Source organism: Cyprinus carpio, chromosome A25 (genome assembly GCF_018340385.1).
Source record: "Cyprinus carpio isolate SPL01 chromosome A25, ASM1834038v1, whole genome shotgun sequence".
Classification (NCBI taxonomy): domain Eukaryota; kingdom Metazoa; phylum Chordata; class Actinopteri; order Cypriniformes; family Cyprinidae; genus Cyprinus; species Cyprinus carpio.
Window position 1 is genome coordinate 19,264,180 of NC_056596.1, and position 25,987 is coordinate 19,290,166.

The window sequence follows — 25,987 nt, forward strand, 5'->3', positions numbered from 1 at the left end:
CCACCACAGCACTGTGAAAGACAGATATCGAGTTATCAGAAGCATTTGGTTGCAATTATTGCCGCTAAAGGTGCACTATTTAAGTTTAAATGAGTAAATAATTTTTCACATGGCTGCTAGGTGTTGGATTTTTATTTATTTTTATTTTTTTTGCTTCAATAAAAGATAAAATAAATAAATAATGTGTTTATAAGAATGTGTTTACTCAGGTGGCCTTTGTTTTATATTGTGTGTTAAATTATGTTGTATGTTAAATTGCTTCTAAAGGTAGAATGCAAGCACAATGGCAGATTTAGTATTTCAGTCCACAAAGGCATTGATATTTTTAATTATCAAATCATTAATTCCATCATCAGCTCAGATTATGGGAGGATCTTAAATGAAATGATCAACACAGTGACAGTAATTAAGCATATTATGTCTGAATGTTGAGCTAGAACATCAAAACTTCTACTGTTTTTCTGAGAGCATATATAACATTCATGGACACCATGCAGTTGTTAAAATCCCTTTAGCCTTCAGATTGTCAAAGGTAAAATATATAAATAAATACATCAAAATAACCTTTTTTTTATTTGTTTACAGAAAAGATTAATAAGAACAAAAGCAGGAGAAAGTGGGTATAACCAATCTAATTGTTGCAGAGGTCAGTGCCCTCCTGCACACTATCAAAGACCATATCAAAAATATAATGCCATGTTTCCCCTTAGCAAAGCATAGTTTGTTTAGGTATCAAAGAGAAATCTACTAATGCAGCAAATCACTGAGAGAATGATACATATATTTAAAACAGGAGACTTTGAGGTCACTCCAATGATGAAAAAAGCATACAAGTCATTTGCAGAGACAACATACTAAGCCAGATCACGATAAGGGCTGAAACATATTTGGTATACCAGGCAGCAGTGATCCAGGGAATTGTACATTTCTTGCTGCCAAACAAAAAGCATCCAACAAATGGACTAGAAGCAATGCAAAAAAAAAAAAAAAAAAAAAAAAAAAAAAATTCTAGGACAAATATATATTCTTCTAGGTTTAAGATCAAATAGAATCAAGGTATAGCATAATGACATGAAGGTGATTTTGGATGGTATGAGACCACATTTCATGAAACATACAATTGAACTGGAGTGGTATGTATTTTTACAAGCAAATGTTAAAACAAATAAAAACAAACAAACAAACAAAAAACAAACAAACATTGTAACTGGTTTAAATGGTTAAACACTTGCTTAAAATCTTTCTATCAAAAGAGAACTTTTTTTGTTTGTTTAACACAATACAAATAACAGACCAAATATTCTTTTGGAATTTAGTGTTTCAGTTTTCTTCCTGCCTTCCCAGCTTTTACATATTATTTGATTACCTCTCATTAAAAAGGAATTAAACTGGTTCAACATAAAATCTGTAAGTATTCAAATTAAGACATGATGATCAGCACAGTTACAGTCATAGTTTTTATCGCAGTAAGTGAGGTATGAAAGGAGAATGAAAGAGTAGTTTTAGGGTGCATGTCCACTGTATGCATCATCTCTCTCTTCATCTACTGAATGATCTTCTGGGTCCCTCCTTTGATTTGCTGCTCTGTAAGTGGAAAGAAGACTCATGAATTATAGATTTACATTCAGACATAAAATGAAGAAACCTACACATGAACAAGAAGTTAAAACTCTGTCACTAAATCAAGATAAATATATAGATATAATGGTGAGTCACAGGGGTCTGTTTTGAAAGTGGTAGGCCATATGCACAAAGGAAATATGCACTTTTGTGCAAGTATGCACAAATTGCCTTACATCAACTGTTAACATGTATGCTACATTTTGACTATGTATGCTATTATGTTGCCAAGTAATTGCCAGGGCTTTGTAGGTAGGTTCTATAGCTGATATATAGCTCAAATCAACACCAAATTAGTTTAACCAAAGTTTTCCTAATTAATGTTGTTCAGTTGCTTTGACACAATCTTTTTTGTTTAAAGCGCTATATAAATAAAGATGACTTGACTTGACGAAACCCAGACATGTTCAATATAAGTAAAACTGCACTGCTAGACTACATGATTGAAATGCTTTGACAATTTCAATTCATTTCTGCAGGTTTTATGAAGGGAAATTTAGACTTAAGACCTTTTTAAAAGGATAGTTCACCCAAAAATGAATATCGTCATCATTTCATTATTCTCAAGTTGTTCCAAACCTGTATGAATTTCTCTCTTTATGAAAGAAGATCTTTTGAAGAATGTGGGTAACCAAACAGTTGCTGGTCCTCGTTGACTATTGATCTGAGAAGAAAAAAAAAAAAAAAAAAAAAAAAAAAAAAAAGAGGAAACTGACAGATATTTGTTCTTGTTTTAGGCATAAACTCAAAATATTTTGTTCAGTTTCTCAGAATTTTGATTTATGGATGTTTAGATATTTGTATTGGGAAACAAAATATAATTTTTTTGCAGTGCACACAACAATTAATGCCGTGACCATGAAGCCTTTCTGCTCCGATTTAAGACCTTTAAAGTCTTAATTTATGGAAAAGCAAATTAAGACTTTTTAAGACCCACAGAAACCCTGATATTGAGTTTTTAAGAAACATTTTTATTGTTGATTTTATTTATTTAGAACATATTATTTTCAAAATAATGGCAGGCTCGCTCTGCTCCCACAGCTCTTGGCCCTGCACCACTCGTCACACAGAGCTTCTCGTCTTCCCTGCCACTCTTACTCTACAGCACAATTTCACCATTCAGCTCGCTTCATCAACAACAATCCCATCAAGTTCAGTCAGAAATCTTGGGGGTAATCTTTGACGACCAGCTGACCTTCATGACCACATTGAAAGGACAGCTCGATCACGCAGTTTTGCACTGCACAATATCAGGAAGATGAGCATGCTGCACAACTTACCGTCCAGGACCTTGTCATTTCTAGGCTGGACTATTGCAGCTTTTATCAGAAAACAGCATTTAGGGGGCACTTTATCTGCATGCGGGCTGTATCCCAAGCCCCTTTCGTGAGCCGCTTTATGGCGAGCGTGATCTGGCGTCTCCTGGATCAGGCTCACCAGTGGCTTTGACCTGTTCTTCCCCTGTTCCCACCCTCTGTCCCTCAGGTTGGCCTTCCTCAGACCGGCCGTCTTCTCCGAAGAACTGGAGCGGCTCCTGGTGTGCTGCGGCCGCTGCACAGAGTGTCACTCTCCTCAATATGGTTTTAATCAGTGGTTCAGTGGTGAACAAGACTTTTCTGCTGAATGACTTTTTCTCTTCACACAATTTGGATTTTATGTTCATCACTGAATCATGGATTAAGGATGGCGATCTTACCCCTTTTTCTGAACTGGTCCCGGTTGACTGTACATTTTTTAGCTCACCTCGCCAAAATAGACGAGGGGGTGGGTTAGTGACTGTAATGAAAAACTCTCATTGTGTGCAATGTCGCGCCGTCTCTGTAGATATTTACACCAGCTTCGAAGGCCAACATCTCCATCTTGACTGAAACAGTCCTGTCCACTTAGGGGTGATCCACATTCAGTCAAGGACTTTCTACAGCAATTCAGTGATTTTACTGGTAACATTGTTATTAAATTTGATTGTTTTTTTTATTGGTGGGCGATTTTAACATTCATGTTTGCTGTCAGTCAAACACGCTGTCAAGGGAATTCCTTAATATAATTGATGTTTTTAACCTGATACAGTGGGTTAAAGATGCCACTCATATCCACGGTGTCGACATTTCTGATATTATAGTTTCTGATTATATGCTCTCTGACCACAGGCCTATTTTATATTCCATGTCTCTTCCCAGTCTTCTTCATGTCTCTACTAAAGCGTCATCTACAGGTGCATCTCAATAAATTAGAATGTCATGGAAAAGTTCATTTCAGTAATTCAACTCAAATTGAGAAACTTGTGTATTAAATAAATTCAGTGCACACAAACTGAAGTAGTAAGTCTTTGGTTCTTTTAATTGTGATGATTTTGACTCACATTTAACAAAAAAACAAAAAAAAAAAAAAAAAACACCAATTCACTATCTCAAAAACATTAGATTACTTCAAAACACCAATAAATAAAAATAAAAAATAAAAATAAATTTTTTTAATGAATGGCCTTCTGGAAAGTATGTTCATTTACTGTACATGTACTCAATACTTTTGCTTTAATTACTGCCTCAATTCGGCGTGGCATAGAGGTGATTAGTTTGTGGCACTGCTGAGGTGGTATGGAAGCCCAGGTTTCTTTGACAGTGGCCTTCGGCTCATCTGCATTTTTTGGTCTCTTGTTTCTCATTTTCCTCTTAAAAATACCCCATAGATTCTCTCTGGGGTTCAGGTCTAGTGAGTTTGCTGGCCAGTCAAGCACACCAACACCATGGTCATTTAGCCAACTTTTGGTGCTTTTGGCAGTGTGGGCAGGTGCCAAATCCTGCTGGAAAATGAAATCAGCATCTTCAAAAAGCTGGTCAGCAGAAGGAAACATGAAGTGCTCCAATTTCTTGGTAAACGGGTGCATTGACTTTGGCTTTCAAAAAACACACCAGCAGATGACATTGCACCCCAAATCATCATAGACTGTGGAAACTTAACACTGGACTTCAAGCAACTTGGGCTATGAGCTTCTCCCACCTTCTCCAGACTCTAGGACCTTGGTTTCTAAATGAAATACAAAACTGGCTCTCATCTGAAAAGAAGACTTTTGACCACTGGGCAACAGTCCAGTTCTTCTTCTCCTTAACCCAGGTAAGACACCTCTGACGTTGTCTGTGGTTCAGGAGGGGCTTAACAAGAGGAATACGACAACTGTAGCCAAATTCCTTGACACGTCTGTTTGTGGTGGCTCTTGATGCCTTGACCCCAGCCTCAGTCCATTCCTTGTGAAGTTCACTCAAAGTCTTGAATCGATTTTGCTTGACAATCCTCATAAGGCTGCGGTTCTCCCGGTTGGTTGTGCATCTGTTACTTCCACACTTTTTCCTTCCACTCAACTGTCTGTTAACATGCTTTGATACAGCACTCTGTGAACAACCAGCTTCTTTGGCAATGAATGTTTGTGGCTTACCCTCCTTGTGGAAGGTGTCAATGATTGTCTTCTGGACAACTGTCAGATCAGCAGTCTTCTCCATGAATGATTGTGTAGCCTAGTGAACCAAATTGAGAGACCATTTTGAAGGCTCAGGAAACGCAGGTGTTTTGTTTTGAGTTGATTAGCATGTCACCATATTCTAATTTGTTGAGATAGTGAATTGGTGGGTTTTTGTTAAATGTGAGCCAAAATCATCACAATTAAAAGAACCAACTTCAATCTTCCCTTGCTGTGAATAATCTGTTTGAGCACTTTCAATTTGGTTTTAAGGCTGCCCACAGTACTGAATCTGCTCTTTTGAAAGTGTTAAATGACATCTTTTTAGCCAGTGATATGGGTGATTCTGTGGTCCTTGTTCTCTTAGATTTATCACCTGCTTTCGACACTCTGTATTAATCAATAGACTGAAATCTTGGGTGGGTCTCTCTGGCACAGTTCTAAAGTGGTTCCAGTCCTTTTTATCTGACAGGAAATATGTGGTTAGGCTAGGAGAATTTTTATCTTCCACTGCTTCTCTCCCCTGTGGCCTTCCGCAAGGCTCTATTTTGGCCCCCTCCCTATTTTCATTATATGAAATGAGTGAGTTTTCACTTTTATGCCAATGATACTCAAATCTATTTACCTTTTAGGAAAAATGATCCACTGGCCATGACTGCACTTTTATCCTGTCTAGATGAGGTTAAATCCTGGTTATCTCAATTTTTTATCCTTAAATGAGGAGAAAACTGTAGTAATGTTTTTGGCCCTTCAGAAAATATGAAAGCATTTAATTTTGACCTGGGATCCCTATCGGCTTTTAGGTCTTCACAGGTATGGAATCTGGGTGTTATTTTAAATGACTCATTAAAATTTTATAAACTAATTTCCACGGTGATTGGGTCCAGTTTTCATCAGCTCTGTATACTTGCAAAAATTAAACATTTCCTCACTGAAAAGTCTCTGGAGATGGCATCACGTCACTTTTATTACGTCACGTCTTGATTACTGTAACTCATTATACTGTGGCATTTCTAAAGCTCAAATTGCCCGTCTTCAACTAGTCCAAAATGCTTCCTCTAGATTTCTTTTAAAAACATAAAAAAGGGATCACGCCACTCCGCTTTTAAAGGCCCTTCATTGGTTGCATGTTCAATTTAGAATACATTTTAAAATCTTATTATTTGTTTTTAAATCTTTACACAATGAAGCTGCTATCTGCTGCATCAGTACATCCCCTCGAGAAGCCTAAGATCTGGTGAACAGAACCTTCTTTTAATTCCACATTCCAGACTTAAGCGTAGAGGTGACCGTGCCTTCTTGGTAATTGGTCCTAACCTCTGGAATGACTTGCCAGTGAAGATCCCTACTCTGACCATTTTTAAGTCTCTTTTAAAAACCCATCTGTTTTCATTGGCCTTTTAGGTTTTATATTCCTGCCTATTATATTTTCTATTTGTGTTTTATTTTATTCTGGTTTTTTAGTCTGTTTTGTGTGCTCTTACTACTCTTATGATTCTGTTTCTTTTGTGATGCACTTTGGTCAGTCTTGTGGATGTTTTAAATGTGCTATATAAATAAAGTAAACTTGGAAAAATGAAATTGGTGTGAAAACAATACTGTTATTAACTGTCAGAGTCAAGTGGAGTGGTGTGATTTTGAATGGAATGAGGAGCAGATGTTTTACAAGTCGGACCGTCAAACTATTTGTGATTGTACCTAATGTGATGCAGAAGGAAATAATAATTATTATTATTTTATTTTTTTTGATGGTTGCTGTGGGTGGGTGGGTGGTATGTAGGCATGGGCCGATTACCGGTTTCAAGGTATACCGCGATTTGAAAAATTCACGGTTTCAAAACGACTAATATTTTCCATTATACCGTCCCCAGAGACTGAAAGAGTAGGAATCCCTCAGGCTGAGTGCAGTGTAGAGAGTAACACTGACCCCTCCTCCACCTGTTGGTGCGAGCAAGCGGTCAGTCACGTGTGTGTAGGATGGCCGAACTTAAGGCCCGGGTACACTTCACATTCAGCGTTCCTTTCTGTCTCGTGCACAGCCGCGTCCACACAGATGAGCTCGACACATGCGCAGTACCATGGGGTGCGCGGCTGTCCGCGAGCCCTTTTGATGACGAAAATAACATAATGCTGATGGTGTGTGGATGGCCGAAATATACTTTGGCCTTTACGCGATCGGCAACCGGCCATTTTTTGCCTCATTAAAACTCTCTGTTCTGGACTTGCACAAACTGCGTTGCGATGCAATCATTTTCCAAAATGTAATTTATGTGAAAATATGAAGTCTGTTAACGCTAAAGACAGAGGCACAGAGAAAAATACTGTAGCAGGCAGATCACTCACTGTTCATGATGCACAAACTATTGGAAGAAAAGCCTCAATATTGATTTGGGGGTTTATATGAAAGTGTTTCTGAGGGGAGCTGACTGTCTTCTGAAAAGTTTACGTGGTATAATTTCACAAAGCTTGTCAGAACATTCTGTTTTTGCTTCAAATTGGGTTATTATTAAATCAAATTATGTGTATGATTATTATTATTATATAGCTAATAATATGAAATTATATAAATGATATATGAATTATATATAACTAAAATTAAATAACTGTAATTACAGATTTAGGTTAAATAAAGATGTCAGTCTTTATTTTTTTCTTTTTAGAAAACAAATCAAAGAAAAAAATAAACTAATTCTACTGTTTCTAATATTCTGTATGTTGCTCAAAAACAAAATTTGTGTCCAGCGGGATATATATATATATATATATATATATAGATTATATATATATATATATATATTTATATATATATATATTTTTTTTTTTTACCCAGTCATTTAAAAAATATAACACATTTCAGAGCTGTAACAACAATACCGTGATACAGTGAAACCGTGATAAGGTTATCATACCGTCAAAATCTCATACCGGCCCATGCCTAGTGGTATGGCATTTAAAAAGGAAGTCATTTAAATGAGGAAAATTTTGGAAAATTTAAATGAGGAAAATTGTTGCACTTTGTTCTTATTGATGTATGTCTGTTATAACTATTTTCTGTAACACTTAATGAAAAATGTATCAAAAAAAATAAAAAAGTTGGAGCGTTGTGGATTTTTCTCATTCCAAGAGTGCTCCACTACCGCTCCATCACGAGCACAATTCATGCCAATGGCCCAAAATATAACTGCATTTTATCAAGAATTCATATATTAAACATATTTAGCCAGCTTGTTACAGATGGATCATTCAAATCAGAAAGAATGTGAAGGTTATGATGACAGTAACGGACATGTATAGTTCTCAAGGACTTTGTTTGTTCCAGAATATTTTTGGGTGAAAGCAAGATTTAAACAGGTACAACACTTATTCACATGCAATCGCTCTCTCAGTAATGCATTCAAACAAATGTAACCAATGTTAAGTTTGCACACTAGTATTTTAATAAGCCACTTTTGAAACTACTCTCCCAGTATTTTTTTTTTTTCTTTTTTCTTTTAATTTATGTTATGAACAGATCTTCTGTGAAGAAAAGATCTTCTGGTCAAAACATACTGAAATAGCCATAAATTTTGTCATGGAGTGAAGGCAGAGCGGTGTGTCTGATATCAGTGAGCGAGTGTAGCGGGTAAATGGTGAACCCGGAGCGGAGCTGGAGCGGAGTGAGTATTGAATGCTTGGAGCGCGGAGGGGAGATTGTTGCTGCTCCACTCCGCTCACAAACTGTGATACCTGTAAGCTAAAAAAATGTTAATTTGTGAAAATTATTCATAAAATGGCAGAAAATATTAAAGGGGTGGTTGATCAGCTTTTTTTGAAAGCTTGATTGTGTTTATGCGGTTAGGGTTAGGGTTAGGGTTAGGCTTAAATAGTCCTGGGAATGAGCCACTGGTGTGTTCTTGAGGAAAAAAAAAAAAGTAAAAAAAAATATTCAGAACACTATTGTTAGTGGGTCATTTTTTAAATAGATACCAATAAAAAGTTGAAAGAATAGAAATAGAATAGAGAACGCTAGTGTTAGAGAGTGTTTTATTTACTTATTTTTTATTAAAAGAAAAAGAGTAGTTAGAATAGAAGAGGTGTGTTTTTAGCCGATTCTTGAAGATGGCTAAGGAGCTGCTCGGGTTGAGTTGGGAAGGTCATTCCATCAGGAGGGAACAGTTAAGGTGAAAGTCAGTGAGAGTGATTTTGTGCCTCTTTGGGACAGCCCTTTAATGTGCCTTTCACTTGCAGAACGCAAGCTTCCGGAGGGCACATAATTCTGAAGAAGTGGATTTAGGTAAAAGGGTGCAACGCCACTGGTTATTTTATAGGCAAACATCAATACCTTGAATTTAATGTGAGCTGCTATTGGTATCCAGTGCAAACTGATGAATAGAGGTGTGACATACACTCTTTTCAATATGGTTTTAGCACTTTCAGAAACAATATTTATTAGTGCTGGGGAAAATAAAGTGGTTATTTCTGTGATTAATAACACATTAAAAATTGATTTGTTTTGCTGTAACACATCGCAATGCATCGCAACCAGTTTAGTCAGAATAAATTATTATAATGGGGTCTGTTGTATTTAGTTTTGCTGCATAGTACTGTGCCATACAGCATCACGGAACAGAATTATATTTTTTATAGGATTTAAAATAGTAATATTTAAAAGTACCTGAAAGTGATCATTTTAGATATCTTACCTTAGCCTCAAATCAGGATTCTGGAAGAAAAAAAAAAAGGAAAGAAAAAGGGTTATTCTTTTGAGATCACTGTTCAACTGATAAGCCATACACTACAGATAAGGACCTGGGTATCATGACTGACAAAGGCATTCGAAACCTTTATTAGCAGACTTCTATAGCTGCCTTTTCCTGCCTTCAACATTCAAAATATTGCCAGTTCTGATGCACTGACAATTTCAAGAGTAGGTTACCATACTATAACGTGTTACAGGTTTCAGAATTACTTGGAAATTACAGGCAGGTAAAGGGTTGTATAGTGATGGAGCTAAATATCAGTGGACGATATATTATTAGTTGATAACTGTGAAAATGTAATTATTATGTTAAAAAAGAAATGACAATATTTTCACTCATGATTAATTGATTACTTTGTCAGGCCTTCTCAAGCACATTGTGCTTGCAGTGTTTATGATTAGGAAAGAAATGTGTTTATTCAAGTTATGTCACATCACTCTGTGAGGATTATTTAAACGATCACAATCATCTGTCACTTCCTTGGCCATATGCCATTTTAAATGTTTGTATTTATATTTGTATTTACCATATTTAATATTGTACACCCACTTTAACTTTTTAACATAATGTCACTGCATTTTAGCAAAAATTCACCATCTCTAAAGTACATTTAAGCATATGAATAGTAGCTTAAGAAATACAGACTTTTGAAAGATGTTATCAGAATTAAGGGGATCAGAAACAATACTTACAGAGTTACTTTTGTGTCTTTTTTATTCAATTAAACAATGTGTTTGAGAGCAAAACTAACTATTTTAATTAAAAAAAGACTGCAAGGTCCAATTCAAACCATTAACTTAGACATTTGTTTCAATAAACTCCTTAATTAGCAGTTTATTAACAGTTAGTAAGGTAGTTGTTAAGTTTAAGGTATTGGGATTAGGTATGTAGAATATGGTCATGAAGAATGTGTGCTTTATAAGAACTAATAAACAGCCAATAAGTTAATAATAGGCATACTAGTAAGCAACTAGTTAATAGTGAGAATTGGTCCCTATACTAAAGTGTTACCCAAAACTCTCTGCATTGCAAATAAATATTCTATGCAGTTCCCAAAATATATGGGTGTGTAATGAAAAGTGTTTAAACTTCACAGAATATTTATTTTCAGTGCAAAGTGTTTTATTATCAATTACTTAATTTATGTTATTAAAAAATTATTAGCAAGAATTATTTTATTTATTTTAAATAAATGGCACAGTATGTTTGATTGCATAAAAAAGACACAAAAGTAATTCCATAAACGTAAATCCAAATACATAGTGTAGCCAAAAAAAAAAACACCTTATTGGTGCCAGACTTGTTTTAATTATCAGAGCTTCATTGATTTTTCTCAGCTTTAAAATGAGATTGAAAAGGAGGAAACGTTACACATATTTTTGATGTGTTCTGAATTTTGAAACTCAAATTACTAAGTGCATGTTAGAGCTAGATGCTTAGCAATGGACACCCAATCGAGTGACTTGTGTTCCTGTGCTTTGGACAGCCATAGAAACATTGCGTGTTGTATAAATTGTTGTTTCAGTGTTTGAGGAGAAAAATGTCTAATGGTGATAGGAAACGCATCAGTTGGAGCAAAGAAGAGAGAGTTTTATTCATACAGTATGTTCAGGAAAAGCCTGACACTATTTACCCAGGGTTTAGGAATGTACAAAGTGAAACGTCAGCGCTCGAATACCCAGAATAACCCCGGGCAAATTATAAGCAGTGTGAAGCATGAAGACAACCCAGGATCTTTCTGCAGTATGTCTTACTTTTCACAATGCTCATGCAGAAGATCACAGTCTGATAACAAGAAAGTTGCCACATTATGGACAACATCAAAATTTGATGTTCTACCCTGAATGTGAGATTTCTGGAGGCTAAATGTAGGGATTCATCCAAAGGCCTCTCCAGACTGATTTTACTGGTGACTGTCCATTACCCGTTGCTGCAAATATGGAATGCTGAAGTCTTGTCCACATCAAGTAACTGTAAAGTGATTGCTTTTCTAATGTTCCAGTAGTTTTCAAATTGTATAACAAATGCACGCCTTTCATCTGAAAATAGTCATAAGTTGTCTGCCCTTCTGTAGCTTCCTTTCCCTTTCTTTCTCTTTGGTTTTTTTTTTTTTATGCAGTCTTTTATTTAGTCCATGACTCATCTCTGCACCACAAGTTGTATTGACAGGGAATGCTAACAAGGAACACACAAATAACAGGCAAATAAAGGACATTTCTTATTTTTACAAATGTCTTGTGAAATTTTATTTCCACGAATAACATTAATATAACTATGAAATGCTGACATGATAATAATATGGATTAATGGATTATAAAAATGCCTGTATCAGGTCCATCATTACACCATCTCCGATGCTTGATGACTGCATGGACCACTTTGGGAAACTATGATTGATCTTAGGGACTTTGAGAATACATGAATGAACAACCGCCAGTTACACTGCAAAGCATATCTCTTTGACCACCTCAGAAAACAATATGGGATGGACCTTATAAGCAATTAATTACAAATTGATCAATATCCTTTAGTTACTAGAGTTTCCCTAACTAATATATGACTCGTACTTGCATTCCTGTAGCTCAAACAGTGGAGCATTGCCCTAGCAATGCCAAGGTTATGTGTTTGATTCCCAGGAAATGTATACCTTGAATGAAATGTCCCTTTGGATTAAAGGATCTGATTACTCTTTTTTTTTTCCTCTCTGTAAAACTACTTTGAAATAATGTGCAAAAGGGACTAACCAGTGGCATGGGCTCCACGAGAGCTTCAGGTGGACGTGGTGGTCTGGCGGCCAACAGTGGGGCCAGGGACATAGGGGCGACTCCATTCTGCTCTATTTGATCCAGTTCACTCAGCTGTTGTGTGACAGAATCCATTTCCTCCTGCAGTTTTTCAGTGTGGACACTAATCTCAGATATCTTCTCAGCAGCCTGGGCAGTGAGGAACGCCTCCTTTAAATCCACCAGGTGCAGGACACGCCACTCCTCAAGGCGAACCAGCCTATTCAGCTCATCGAACTGCTGGTTCACATACTGCTCCAGATCTTCTACACTCATCTGAAACATTAACAAAAGCTAAATTGAAACCAGCTACACAAACCTATATAGTGATAATCATATAAACAAAACAAGAAAAAGTAACAGAATAAGGGGTCATGTAAGGATCATCATGGCACTGGTCCATCCAGATTTATGGCTGCTTGGAATATAGTAACGGTAAGGGCTGCACAATTTATCCAAAAAAAAAAGAGAAAAAAAAAAAAAACAGGAAAACCAAATTCACAATATGGTTTAGTTTCATTAATTCAACACACGTTAATTCTGTCTGAATCACATCTGACTCTTTAAAGGGTAGTCTACGCAAAAATGACAATCCTCTCATTGATTACTCGCCCTCATGCCGTTCCAGATGTATATGACTTTCTTTCTTCAGATGAACAATTAAATATTAGCATATCCCTAAGACATTGATTCATCATATCGAGTCGTATGGTTTACCACGTGTTTACTTTGTGTAGATGTTGAAGCATCATCTTTGGACGTCCCGTACACTTGCATTATATGAAGAAAGGTGGGTTATTTTTTCTAAAAATCTTTACTTGTGTTCATATGAAGAAAGAAAGTCACATACATATGGGATGGGATGGTATGGAGGTGGAGGATGTATTTTTTTTTCCACAGTGTTCCACTGTGCTGCTTTTTAATTGCTGTTATATGCACTAGACAGATGTGTATGACCAGTGCCATTGTGTTTTGTTTTGTCTTCTTCCTTTAACCAAAACACAACTATACAGCTGTTTTTTTTTTTTTAATGCAAGATTTAAAGGGGTCATCGGATCCAAAATTCACTTTACAAGTTGTTTGTACATAAATGTGTGTTGGAAATGTGTACACATCTATCCTATAATGATAAAAATCCACCCAGTGTTTTTTTTTAAAATCCCCTTTCTCAAATCAGGCTGTTCTGAGAATTATGTCAGAATGAAGTAGGTCTGCACAGGCCCTTCCCATAGTAGATAGTAGATTGACAAGGCCATCTTACCTTTGACAAACCCTGAGTGAGCTGTGAGCTCTCCGCTATTGTGCCGACTCAGGTGCAGGCAGTGGTCGAATTGTAAAAAAAAATTCAGGGGGGATGGTGTGGTCAGTTTCTTTGGGGGGGTCTGGGTTGGGGGTTTATCCCGTAGCTAATTTTACACAATGATTACAAAATTTGTCTAAAAAAGGTTTTTATTTAATGAAAAATTAGCCTATATTTAAGCATTTTTTTTTCCTTCTGGGGTCTGAAATGTAGGAATTTGGGTCAATACTGGTAATTTAAACAATATTTTGCTGAATGTGTTTTTGTGCTTGCACCTTGGCTGATTTATTGATAATTCTAATAATAAATCTGCATATTGGAATGATTTCTGAAGGATCGTGTGACACTTTTATACTGGAGTCATAATGCTGGAAATTCAGCTTTGCATCACAGATATAAATTATATTTTAAAGGATATTTAAATAGAAACTATTATTTTATATTCTAATAACATTTTGCAAGATTACAGGTTTTTTTTGCATTTTTGATCAAATAAATGTAGCCTTGATGAGCAGAAGAGACTTCTTTAAAAAACATTACAAGTCTTACTGATCCCAAACTTTTGAACAGTAGTATATATATATATATATACAGAGCTGGGTAGTAACGGATTACATGTAATCTGGATTACGTAATCAGATTCCAAAACTCAAGTACTTGTAATTAGAGTAAACTACTTTTTAAAATACTCGTAATCAGACTACAGTTACTTTTTTATGGATTACATGATTACATTTAATTTACACAATGGTAATAAGTTGCTCACAATTCACTGATTCTCCTAAATTTCCTCTTTTTTTTAATGTTTATATTTTTTCCTATTAAACATATATACGTTCGTGATTCTTCAAGTGTTTCCGGCGGAGAGGGGGAGGGATGTCAGAATCGCGCTCAAAAGAAATCAGTAACAAGATAATGGAAAATGGAGGGGAACACAGCCTTTAATATGTTCTTTAATATATTTTTTGTAATGTTGATTTTTCTTTATTGTTACTACCTTATGCACGTCAAGTGTTTTGAGATTTAAATATATATATAACTTAGATATATATATATATAATAATATATTATATATATGTGTATGTATGTATGTATTACCAGTGTTATTGTTTTGAGTTTCATGTTCTTTAATATTATTTCCTCATTGTTACTTTGCACTTAAAATGTTTTGAGATGGATAGAAATTGCATTGCTGTGTGAATTTAGTCTTTTTCAAAATTCATGTTTGCAATGTAGCTATTTTTTTATGTTTTTTATTGATACATTCATATACACTTCTAGTGTTTTGTTAGATTAAATATTTGACCTGGCAGTATTATTGCTGTGAATTTCATGTTTTTCAATATTGTTTTTTGTAATGTAGCTGTTTTCTAAATTTACTTAATTATAAGTAAATTCCTTTAAAATCATTTGATGTGATTTTGTTTTATTCATTGTTACTAGCAAACACTAACAGCAAGGTACATTAGTGTTAGTATTTTTTAAGTATTAGCTGTCCATACATTGCATTTGAAAAAGAAGCTATTGTGGCCCTTGTTGGTGAATTAAATATATTTTGTGGAATATATATATATATTTTTTGTATATATCAAAATAGTACAAGATTAGACTAATTCAATATATATGATATCAAATAAGGGTTAGCACAAATGTAATCTAAATGTAATCCAAAAGTAATCAGATTACGTTACCAAAAATGTGTAATCTAAGAGATTATATTACTGACTACAAATTTTGTCATTTTGTCATGTAATCTGTAATCAGTAACTGATTACAATTCATAAGTAATCTGCCCAGCTCTGTATATATTTATATATATATATATATATATATATATATGTGTGTGTGTGTGTGTGTGTGTGTGTGTGGCATTCTTTTTTTCCTGGCATCCTTTTTCTAGCATCACAGTAGACTATATGAACACGCTATCAAGCATAAGACACAAAAGAGACATTAATTGGGTACTGGCTGTGAAGCACTCACTGTGAACTAGGGTTGAGTATCGTTTGAATTGTATCATTCCTATTCCGATTCTGCTTATCGATTCCGATTCTTATCGATTCCTAGTTTAAATTCCAATAAGATAAAAAAATTCAATATAAAAAAAAAAATTAAGTCAAATTTAGTCATTTAGCTGTCAAACATGTATTCTGTCTTTTTAAAAAGCATTCTGTTGCAGCTGAATAACATGAGCAAAAATCAGCAGCCTACAAAACACTGCAAGAGGAATTTTGCCTGTGCTTTAAAAAAAAATACCATAGCAAATTAAAATTAATTAAAAGTTTAAAAACACTGCATAGTTTTCTTTTTATAAATAAATGGAAATACATGGAACGGTCCGAGAACGGACAAAAACCGGGAACACGCAGCGCGACCGCCGCTCTCTGTGCACGCGCTTGCACTGCACTTCAAATTATTTCCGTTCCTGCACTTAATCGTTTTTAATCAAATTGAAATGCGAACGCAGGAATCGTTATGCAGAATCAAAATGCACGCGTCTTATCGCATACCTGGTTTTTGGAAATTTGGAACCGGTTCAAAAATGGAACCGGTTTTCGATACCCAACCCTACTGTGAACACAGACATCTGACGTGCGCACAGAAAGTCACTTCAGACAGCGTGGCACCTTTTATTTGCCTGGTACTGTTTGTGTTTACACGCTGTTATTTGAATAAACATTGTTCTGTTTTTATCATTATCGTCTTCATCAATGGACTTTACGTGACAGTATCAGTGATATTGGCCTTCATTAATAATGGGCTACTTATAATACTTGTAATAACTTGTAATAAGATGCAATTAAACACATTTAAAATATACCATATTTATGTTGTTTCTACATTAATTTGGAAATTTTATGTAAAATTATGACAATAGAAATATAATATACTAACGTGATTATTTACAGAAAAAAATCGTTTGTTTTTAATTAATTGATTAATTAGGTGTTGTTGTTTTTTAATCGATTGGCAACTTAGTTAAAAATTGTACTTCCTTGGAACTCGTACAATATGACTAATGTAAGAAGCTATACTTTCATCATGTGCTCAGTTCATAAACACCCAGAGGAGAATTGTTGCTGCTTACTGGTGGCCTCATTTGACACAGTGAAGTGATGACAGAGCTTGATGAACTTTCTCTCACATAAGGTGGTTCACACGTGATTAAAGCTAATCCACCTCAGCCAGTCTAGACTTCTAGAAATTTTTTTCACTTCTGTAAGGATGGAGCTCCTTCGGCTTCCTCACCAGGAGTCTTAAAGTCACCCATGGAAAGCTGCATCAATACCTGTCCCCTGTGCAAACAAGCTGGCTGCTCACAAGTGAGCCATTTCCTAAAAGAACATGTCTAAATATAGTTGTCACCATTATATCATGAAAGAGATCTTTGATGTCTAGTGTTCAGTTGGCCCACCAAGCAGATGGATACAGGTTGTTGTAAAAACTGTAAAAAACTAAACTAGAGCATACTGCATATATAAATGCATCATTCATTCATTCATTCATGAGAGGTTGCACACATTAGCATTCCAGAGGTATTTTACTAGTTCTTTAGGAGATGCTGTAATCAATGTAGTTCTCTGTAAACATGCTGTGCAAGTCACTGAAATTGTCTCAGTTCATCAGGGCTAGAAAGTGATGCATAAAAAGTCACATACTGTGGCACATCTTATTTGGTTAATATTCCCTTATTCCGATAGCGACATGTGCTGTGGGTGCAGATTCTTAAGTGCAGGATGGTTATTTTAAAAAAAAAAAAGTGTTAAGGCAATTATGTATAGGGCTGGGCGATATATCGAATGATATGATCATGCGCATCTAGTCAGTAAATCTGGTTCCTTGATTACCGCTAAATCGCCATCACCTGCTTTCAAATGGAGCGGCATTTAATAGACAGAGCCGTAGATCACTGACAAGCTACGCAATAGACCCCTTAATCGCCTACGTCACGGTGACGTCACCGCTCTAGCTGGAGGCAAAACATAAGGAAGAACTCATAGCAGGCGCGCTAAAAGTTTGAGGTTTTGACTTTAAAATGTCGTCTTGTTGTGTTTTTTGGCTGCCAGAATAGAAGGACAGCACTTTTGGTTCAAAACTCTGAGTTTTCACCGGATCCCGGCCGACATTCCTTCACAGAAATCAAGAAGACAATTGTGGTTGAATGCAATACGGTTTGCAGTACAGACTAGACTGGTGTGTTGGGGTTTATCTAGTTACAATCAGCAGAGACTATTCATAAATAATGCTCGTGCGTTTGCATGCAACCCTTCATATTAGGTAAAAGTCTATGCATATGTACTGGTGTGTTGGTTTTATCTAGTACAAATCAGCAAGTTTATTTGGGGTTTTATAGGTGCAAAGTCGCCAACCTTCAGCGCACTAGCTAGCTTAAATGTTAAACAAACATACAGCGATAGATGAGTGTGCCATCCTTTGAATGGCCTCTTAAAATAACACACATTGCTAATCATAGTTAGCCCAGCGATAGGTTACATTAGACAATAAGCCTTGACAAATTCCCCAAACCACCCGAAAGTAATCATATGTTGTCTAGGAATATCCAAAACTTGGTTTAAATGTTTCCAGTGAGAACAAGATACAGGAACTACACCAGGCTTAGCTAAAAATAAATAAATAAATAAATTAGGCTACTGTAATGTTATTCACCGTCATTATATTTTGGTCAGATAACGGTTTGGTCAGTGAACTGAGTGATCAACTGAATTAATTGATAAATGTATGCTAACTCCCACTTTTTTTTATTATTATTTTTTTTTGTCACGGTCCCGCAGAGTCAGTGACTGTACATATTCGGACAGTTTCCGAACCTTCTTCTGCATCCATGTTTAATAAATCCCTCCTAAAACGTGCTAGTTTACGCTTGTCAACATTGCGTCCTCGCCTCTTTTTGCCTCCAGCTAAGCCCCGCCCACCCGGAGACGTTGCAATGTTTACAAACTTTTGAGGGGTCTATATCGCGTTCATTATCCCAGATGAATCGCCTTCGATAATCAACGCGATATTGCGTGCCTTGTCAGTGAACTACGACTCTGTCTATTAAATGCCGCTCCATTTGAAAGCAGGTGATGGCGATTTAGCGGTAATCAAGGAACCAGATTTACTGACTAGATGTGCATGATCATATCGTTAGATATATCGCCCAGCCCTAATTATGTATGTGACTCACATCCGGGCTGATCCATTTGGCCTTGATCTTCTCTGATATTTCATGTGTGCGCTCCAGCAGGTCAATGCCTTCTCTGCTCTGTAACACAAATAAACACATTCAGAAGTCACTCTCAATTATTAAAGGGTTAGTTCACCCAAGAATGAAAATTCTGTCATAATTGATTCACCTCATGTTGTTCATAAGACCAGTGTTTTACTGACATTCAAAGAAAAAGCAATAGAGAAAGTAAGAGTTACTGTAATAGTAAGTAATTCAGAATTATTTAGTTAATTCAGAAATAGTGTTTCTGATGTCTATTTTATAAAAGTTGTGTACATATATGCTGATGCAAAAGCCAAAAGACACATGGAAAATTAATTAATGTGCCTCTACAAACCATTTAAGACTATGTAAGTTTCTTTGAACAGTTTTTTATTTATTTATTTATCTCAGATGTCACAAACAGAAGCCTGGCTGCTCTCAAGAGCATTTGCATCAGGGTACTCAGGTTCACAAAATTGTGATCTAAATGTCTCATAATTTATTTTAAATGGGCTACATGTCAGTTAGCATCCTAAAGTTTAGTTACCCTAGTTTTGCCAAGGTGTAAAATCTTCTCTACAGCGATTGCTACTGACAACATGGCACTGGCCAATTGAGCGGATGGCCTAGGACTGAAAGAAAAAACAATGATGAAGATTTTGGATAACAATAATCTGATCTGATCTAATCTAGTAAACTTAAAGACACTTTTCAAATTCAAAAAGGCTGCAGTGGGAACTGAAATGTTTATGGTGAATCTGATTAAGCAATTTCTTGAGAATTTTTCTGATAAACAACATATGAAGGGAGCATTAGCTTGATTATAAAGTACCAAATTTCTCCGGATTGCACCATGGAGGTAATAAAGCAACATGGTGTAGCTTCAGCATAGTGATACAAACATTGAGAGGTGGGTCATGTCAATGTGGGGTCACTGTTATTCTGCTAGATAAGGCTTTGTAATGGAAATTCATTTTCTGAACGCTCTTTTAATTTCTCTTATGTCTGCAACATTGTCACATGCTTAGAAAGAAAATATTTGTCTCTTACTGATTCACTTCCGACTAGGGACAAAGATTCCTCATGGCTTCTGCAACTAATGGGGATGTTAGCTTCTGCCACATCTGTGATCCCATTGGGTTTGCATCACCTCAGACCTCAGCAGAGGTGAAGCAGCAGATTAAGGCTAGATTTGGCGAACATTGTCATCGCATGATTCTTGTTCTTCTGCTTGTGTTTGAGCATTGAAACTCTGAAAACGGTTAACATGATGCCACTAGAGGTTGTGTGTTCTTGTCGGTAAGTGATCGAAATCAATGCTTCACTAACTGGATATGGGGTGAAGTGGAACCAGAAGGAGGCCTGTGAGAGAGATTCTTCCTCTTCTTGGCAAAAAGAGTAGAGTGGAGAAAAAAATTGGTTGAATTTACTTTAATATTAATTGCAGGGGTAATAATAATGAATCGTTTTAAAATGGAATTCTTTTATTTTATTATTAAACAAAAATTTGTTTACATAGAAATCGTTAGACAGCACATGAATACTGAATTGAGTTCTCTTTCGCTTTTGTGCTTGAATGACTAACGCAAATATGCGTTTTGATGCATCTCCTGATTACACTTTCAGTTTTGATCGTACAGATAAGAGCAATACATCAATTGAATCTGTAAAGGGTCTACTTTTATTTGTATACACACATAATAACAACAAAACTTTGTGCATTTATAAAATAAAGAAAACAAACAGGGTGCGCTGTCTGCAGCCTCGGTCTGTGGTGATCTTCATTTAGAAACACGTCATTAAAATGAACTGTAACTCAGTGAATACTCAACACAGAGACATGAGAGAGATATCTATAGACAGCCTGACATGTTTACTTTTAAACTAAACAAGTGCTGCCGAAAACAAATATTCTGTGGTAACGTAATCCATATGAAACCAACGCGATGTCCGTCTTTCACGTCTCCCTTCATTATATCTAATGCGACCATGCCCACGCGCTGAGTGCGCTATTGGCATTATAATCATCCATGCGAAACTCGCCGCGGGTAAACGCCCCATAACAACAAACACAGCAGCGAGTATTTTACATTTGACTTTGCGCTGAGGAATGAGACTGAATTCACCGCAGATAAGACTTGCTGTGACAAATAAGAAAGAATTCACCTCAAGAAGATTTGGATTATTTTTGGATTACTGATGCAACAGCTTGATTAAGCAGAGATCCTAAACATGAGTAAGTCTTTTTTTATCATCCTACTTGTATTAGTTTTCACGTGACCTGTACACATTTTACTAGTTAGACTTTTTCAAACTATAATTCCTGACTAAATGTATAATCAAGTGAAACATTATAAAGTTTCATTCACAGCATCTAAATGTCTCAACATGCCAGGATGTTGTTGTTTTTTTTTTGTTGGTTTTTTTTTGTTTCCTTTTTTTTTATGTTATATAACATAAACAGCAATACGATATATAAAAAAAAATATTCCTGCTAGCCTAATGTCAGTAAGAATGGTTAGACAAAACTTTACATTTACATTTATGCATTTGGCAGACACTTTTATCCAAAGCGACTTACAGTGCATTCAGGCTATACATTTTTCTGCCACGTGTATTCCCTGGGAATCGAACCCACAACCTTTTGCGCTGCTAACACAATGCTCTACCACTGAGCCACAGGAACACTTTACTGAGATAGGCTATTCTCTGTTCACAAATATAACTATATATATATATTTTGCTTTTGTGATGCTATGATATTGCTCTACCACTGAGCCACGGATATATATAAATATATATATATATATATAATATATATATATATATATATGTATAGGCCTACATACAAAGCATGCTTGTGTTTAAATGTAACTAAGCTTCTGATCCTCTACTCTGGTGTAAGTATTTTGAATGTGTTATACCGAGGATCCTCTGAGGTGTAAATGTATCAAGTAAGCTGTAAATATCACTGATAATATGTGTGCTATGTGGTAATTGTGTTCTTTTTTTCTATAAATTAGTACTAGTATCAGTAACCATAACAATAATGTTAATAGTTGTTTAAATATTAATATTAGTTTAAAAATGTTTTATTTTTTCCTCAGAGTCTTTCTTGTAACTCTTCTCTCTCAGTCACACACCTGGCTGAAAGGCACATTATGCAGCTCATTATGCTGGTCTTTGTTTTTTAAGATTTGAATAACTGAATTATGAGTTATTGTTGATGCCTTCTCGCATATACCTTTCCTACACAAAAAGTGTCTTAAAAAATGTAAATCAATATATTGTTTTCTGTGAGCGAGTAATCGAGATGATTTTCACATCATTTTGAAGCAAAAACTCTACGCTTCAAAATCTCTAGGCTTCAAAATGCTGAATCTATCAGTACAGACAGATAAACCTGCTGCTGTCTGTTTTTTATGTCAATCAAACAACAACAAAAAAAAACAGAAAAAAAAATACTCTCACTGCTCATTACTGAATAACTTTTGTAAATTTAATAAGAATGAATCTATATTTGATCTATACAGTGAAGACAATGGAGTGCTATTTGATAACTTTAATTCAAATTCTGTACCTGAAAACTTCTGTTAGACTAGCCTGAAAAGCACTGTTTATTTCATTTGTCTCTTTTTTCCATTGTATTTATTTGTGCTATTGTTTGCAAAAAAAAAAAAAAAAAAAGTGTCTTAGCATTGAGCCCTTCATGTCTTCATCTGCCTCAGACTGCAATGTACTAGTAGCTAGGGCTGTGTATCGGCAAGAATCTGGTGATACGATACGTATCACGATACAGGGGTTGCGATGCGATATATTGCGATACACTGCGATACAGTAAGCAAGGCGATATATTGGGATATTTCTTATTTTAGAAATAGAATATATTTTTAGGAAAGCTGTCATTAAGAACACACCACCATATGCAAACCTTAGCAATAAATAAATAAATAAATAAAAATTGCATAAAAAAATGCTTATAAATCATAATATAATATGCTATATTATCACCAAATATTGGATTCAATCTTTTTGTCAACTTCTTTTCTTTCATTTAGAAATGGTTTTGTGTTTATATTTGCATCTTGTTAATCTTAAGCCTTGTTTATCTGAGAGTAGGCACCTACTTTTTTGAGTGAAAAAAGCATTATTTATTAACAGTTTTCACAATATTAAATAAAAAACTGATGAAAATTTGCACTGTTTATCACACTAGTGTACTTTAATGATTAATTAGGGAGTTTGTTTTGAAAGGCTTTTATTTTGTACAAAATGGCACGAAATTACACATGTGGTGTTCCCGGGCAAAAATGACCCGGCCTCAAAAAATTGCTTATAAATTACTCATTATGCTATATTATCCCCAAATATTGGATTTAATCTTTTTGTCAACTTCTTTTCTTTCATTTAGGACTGGTTTTGTATTTATATTTGCATCTGATTAATGGTAGGCCTCGTCTATCTGAGAGTAGGCACCTCATTTTTTGAGTGAAAATTTTTTAATTTATGAATAATTTTTCACAATATTAAATAAAATAAAAACTGTTTATCACACTAGTACACTAGTGTTTTGAAAGGCTTTGATTTTGTACAAAATGGCACAAAGTCATGCTTGTGGTGGTCCCGGGCCAAAAATATGGAGGTAAATCAGTAGCTAAACTCGAGAGGTTGGACATCTGAATGTGAGAACTTGTCATATTAACATTCGTATTTGTAAGTTGAAATTTACACTCACAGCTCTGATGTGAAAAGCTGAATCTTTCAATTTGCACACACAGAAAATGATCAAACACCCGTGTTTTGAATTGGAAGTTGTAGATTAATAGTCACAAATGTGTAAAATGACATACACAAATGTTTACGACATATTTACTTTTGCACTTTACTTCAGTTTCGCTGCACAACGTCAAGTCGGCACTTACAACCTCTCAGATCTGGCAGTACGAATTCAAATCCTAGCGCTCTGACTTTTGCTACTCTTTTTGCAGTATTCCTGTTGCAAAACTCACTTGTGCACTTGTATATGCAGAGGTGAGAGCGCGCAGAGCCAGGGGCGGGGCTTTGGTGAGAATGAAGACATTTTATTGGTCGATGCCTGACCAATGAACAACGCCAGCCATCGCGACTTGCCAAGAAAGAAATTTGTGTTTTTATTTTATGCATATGTATCAGTTAGGCCTATTTGTATATCCTAAGCTTTTACATGATTTTAAGACACTGCATTCATTTTGTCATTCAGGTATTATCTAGTAGACAAATAATGCAACATCTTTCATATGTATATCCCACTGCATATGCAGAGTAATATCGCTGCACCAGAGCAGCTGAGAAACAGTTGTGACATGCTTTTATCTCACCGCCATGCGGTCATGTGGAGCTATCAATAGTACTAAACATCTCGCGCTGTCAATCTATTTGAATGGGATTAATCAGGACAGACAGCGGTTTCACTATATTTGCAGCGTTTTTTAGTAATTATTAACACATAATGTACAATGATTGTGCATGGCTGACTACGCTTTACAATAGCATTTTATTCTGGAGATGAAACAGTATTATATTCGCATTCGCATACTCGTTAGCAGTCAAATGTGATCAAACACCTTAAGTGGAACTTTTAACCAATAAAATAACTGTACTACATAGCTCTTGCATAGCTCTTACTTAGCTCAGTCCTGTTTAGTTAATTTGAAGAGATTATGATACTAAATAATATGCGCAATAATTATGATCCATGAATGACCATTTAAAATATAACAATTTCTAATATGCTTATTATTTATATTACAATAAGTGTAGTATTTAGGGGTTAAAATAGAGAAAATGTTTTTAAATTCCAGTGCAAGGAGGCAAATTAGAGGCATTTGGTGTCCAGAAAGATAATATTCATATGTAATGCCATTGTTTAACCACTAGATGGCCTTATTGATGTTTAATAAATAGATGTATTTAGCTCTACTCTAGTTTCTCAAAACAGTATTGCTGGTCATAACTGCTTATTTTTTAGGTTTTGCTTTTTAATGTACATTTAGACATTATCAAACATTCGATTTTTATAAGCTTTTTTATGTTGCATTTAAAAAGGTTCATTACTGACAAGCAAATTAGGAATTTAATCCAATGAAGAAGTTTAAATTATTTTTACAAATCATAAAAATAATAAAAACAACAGAGTTATGTTGCAATTCTGGTACAGCGATATGCAGTGGGATATACATATGAAAGATGTTGCATTATTTGTCTACTAGATAATACCTGAATGACAAAATGAATGCAGTGTCTTAAAATCATGTAAAAGCTTAGGATATACAAATAGGCCTAACTGATACATATGCATAAAATAAAACACAAATTTCTTTCTTGGCAAGTCGCGATGGCTGGCGTTGTTCATTGGTCAGGCATCGACCAATAAAATGTCTTCATTCGCACCAAAGCCCCACCCCTGGCTCTGCGCTCTCACGTCTGCATACAAGTTGCACAAGTGAGTTTTGCAACAGGAATACTGCAAAAAGAGTAGCAAAAGTCAGAGCGCTAGGATTTGAACTCGTACTGCCAGATCTGAGAGGTTGTAAGTGCCGACTTGACGTTGTGCAGCGAAACTGAAGTAAAGTGCAAAAGGTAAATATGTCGTAAACATTTGTGTATGTCATTTTACACATTTGTGACTATTAATCTACAACTTCCAATTCAAAGACACGGGTGTTTGATCATTTTCTGTGTGTGCAAATTGAAAGATTCAGCTTTTCACATCAGAGCTGTGAGTGTAAATTTCAACTTACAAATACGAATGTTAATATGACAAGTTCTCACATTCAGATGTCCAACCTCTCGAGTTTAGCTACTGATTTACCTCCATAAAAAATGACTGGCCATTTAGAGCGA

At 35.4% G+C, this 25,987-nt stretch overlaps 1 protein-coding gene across 1 annotated transcript in view; it reads right to left on the reverse strand.

The window, feature by feature from the left end:
- Positions 1–550: 550 nt before the first annotated feature.
- trim44 (tripartite motif containing 44) overlaps positions 551–25,987 on the reverse strand; it is a 37,598-nt gene continuing 12,161 nt past the window's right edge. The window contains exons 3-6 of the mRNA XM_042715815.1: positions 19,082–19,159; positions 12,555–12,869; positions 9,754–9,773; positions 551–1,584 (exon numbers count right to left, since the gene is read on the reverse strand). Coding sequence (XP_042571749.1) covers positions 1,503–1,584; positions 9,754–9,773; positions 12,555–12,869; positions 19,082–19,159 — 495 coding nt within the window. The 3' untranslated portion in view covers positions 551–1,502. The remainder of the gene's footprint in view (positions 1,585–9,753; positions 9,774–12,554; positions 12,870–19,081; positions 19,160–25,987) is intronic.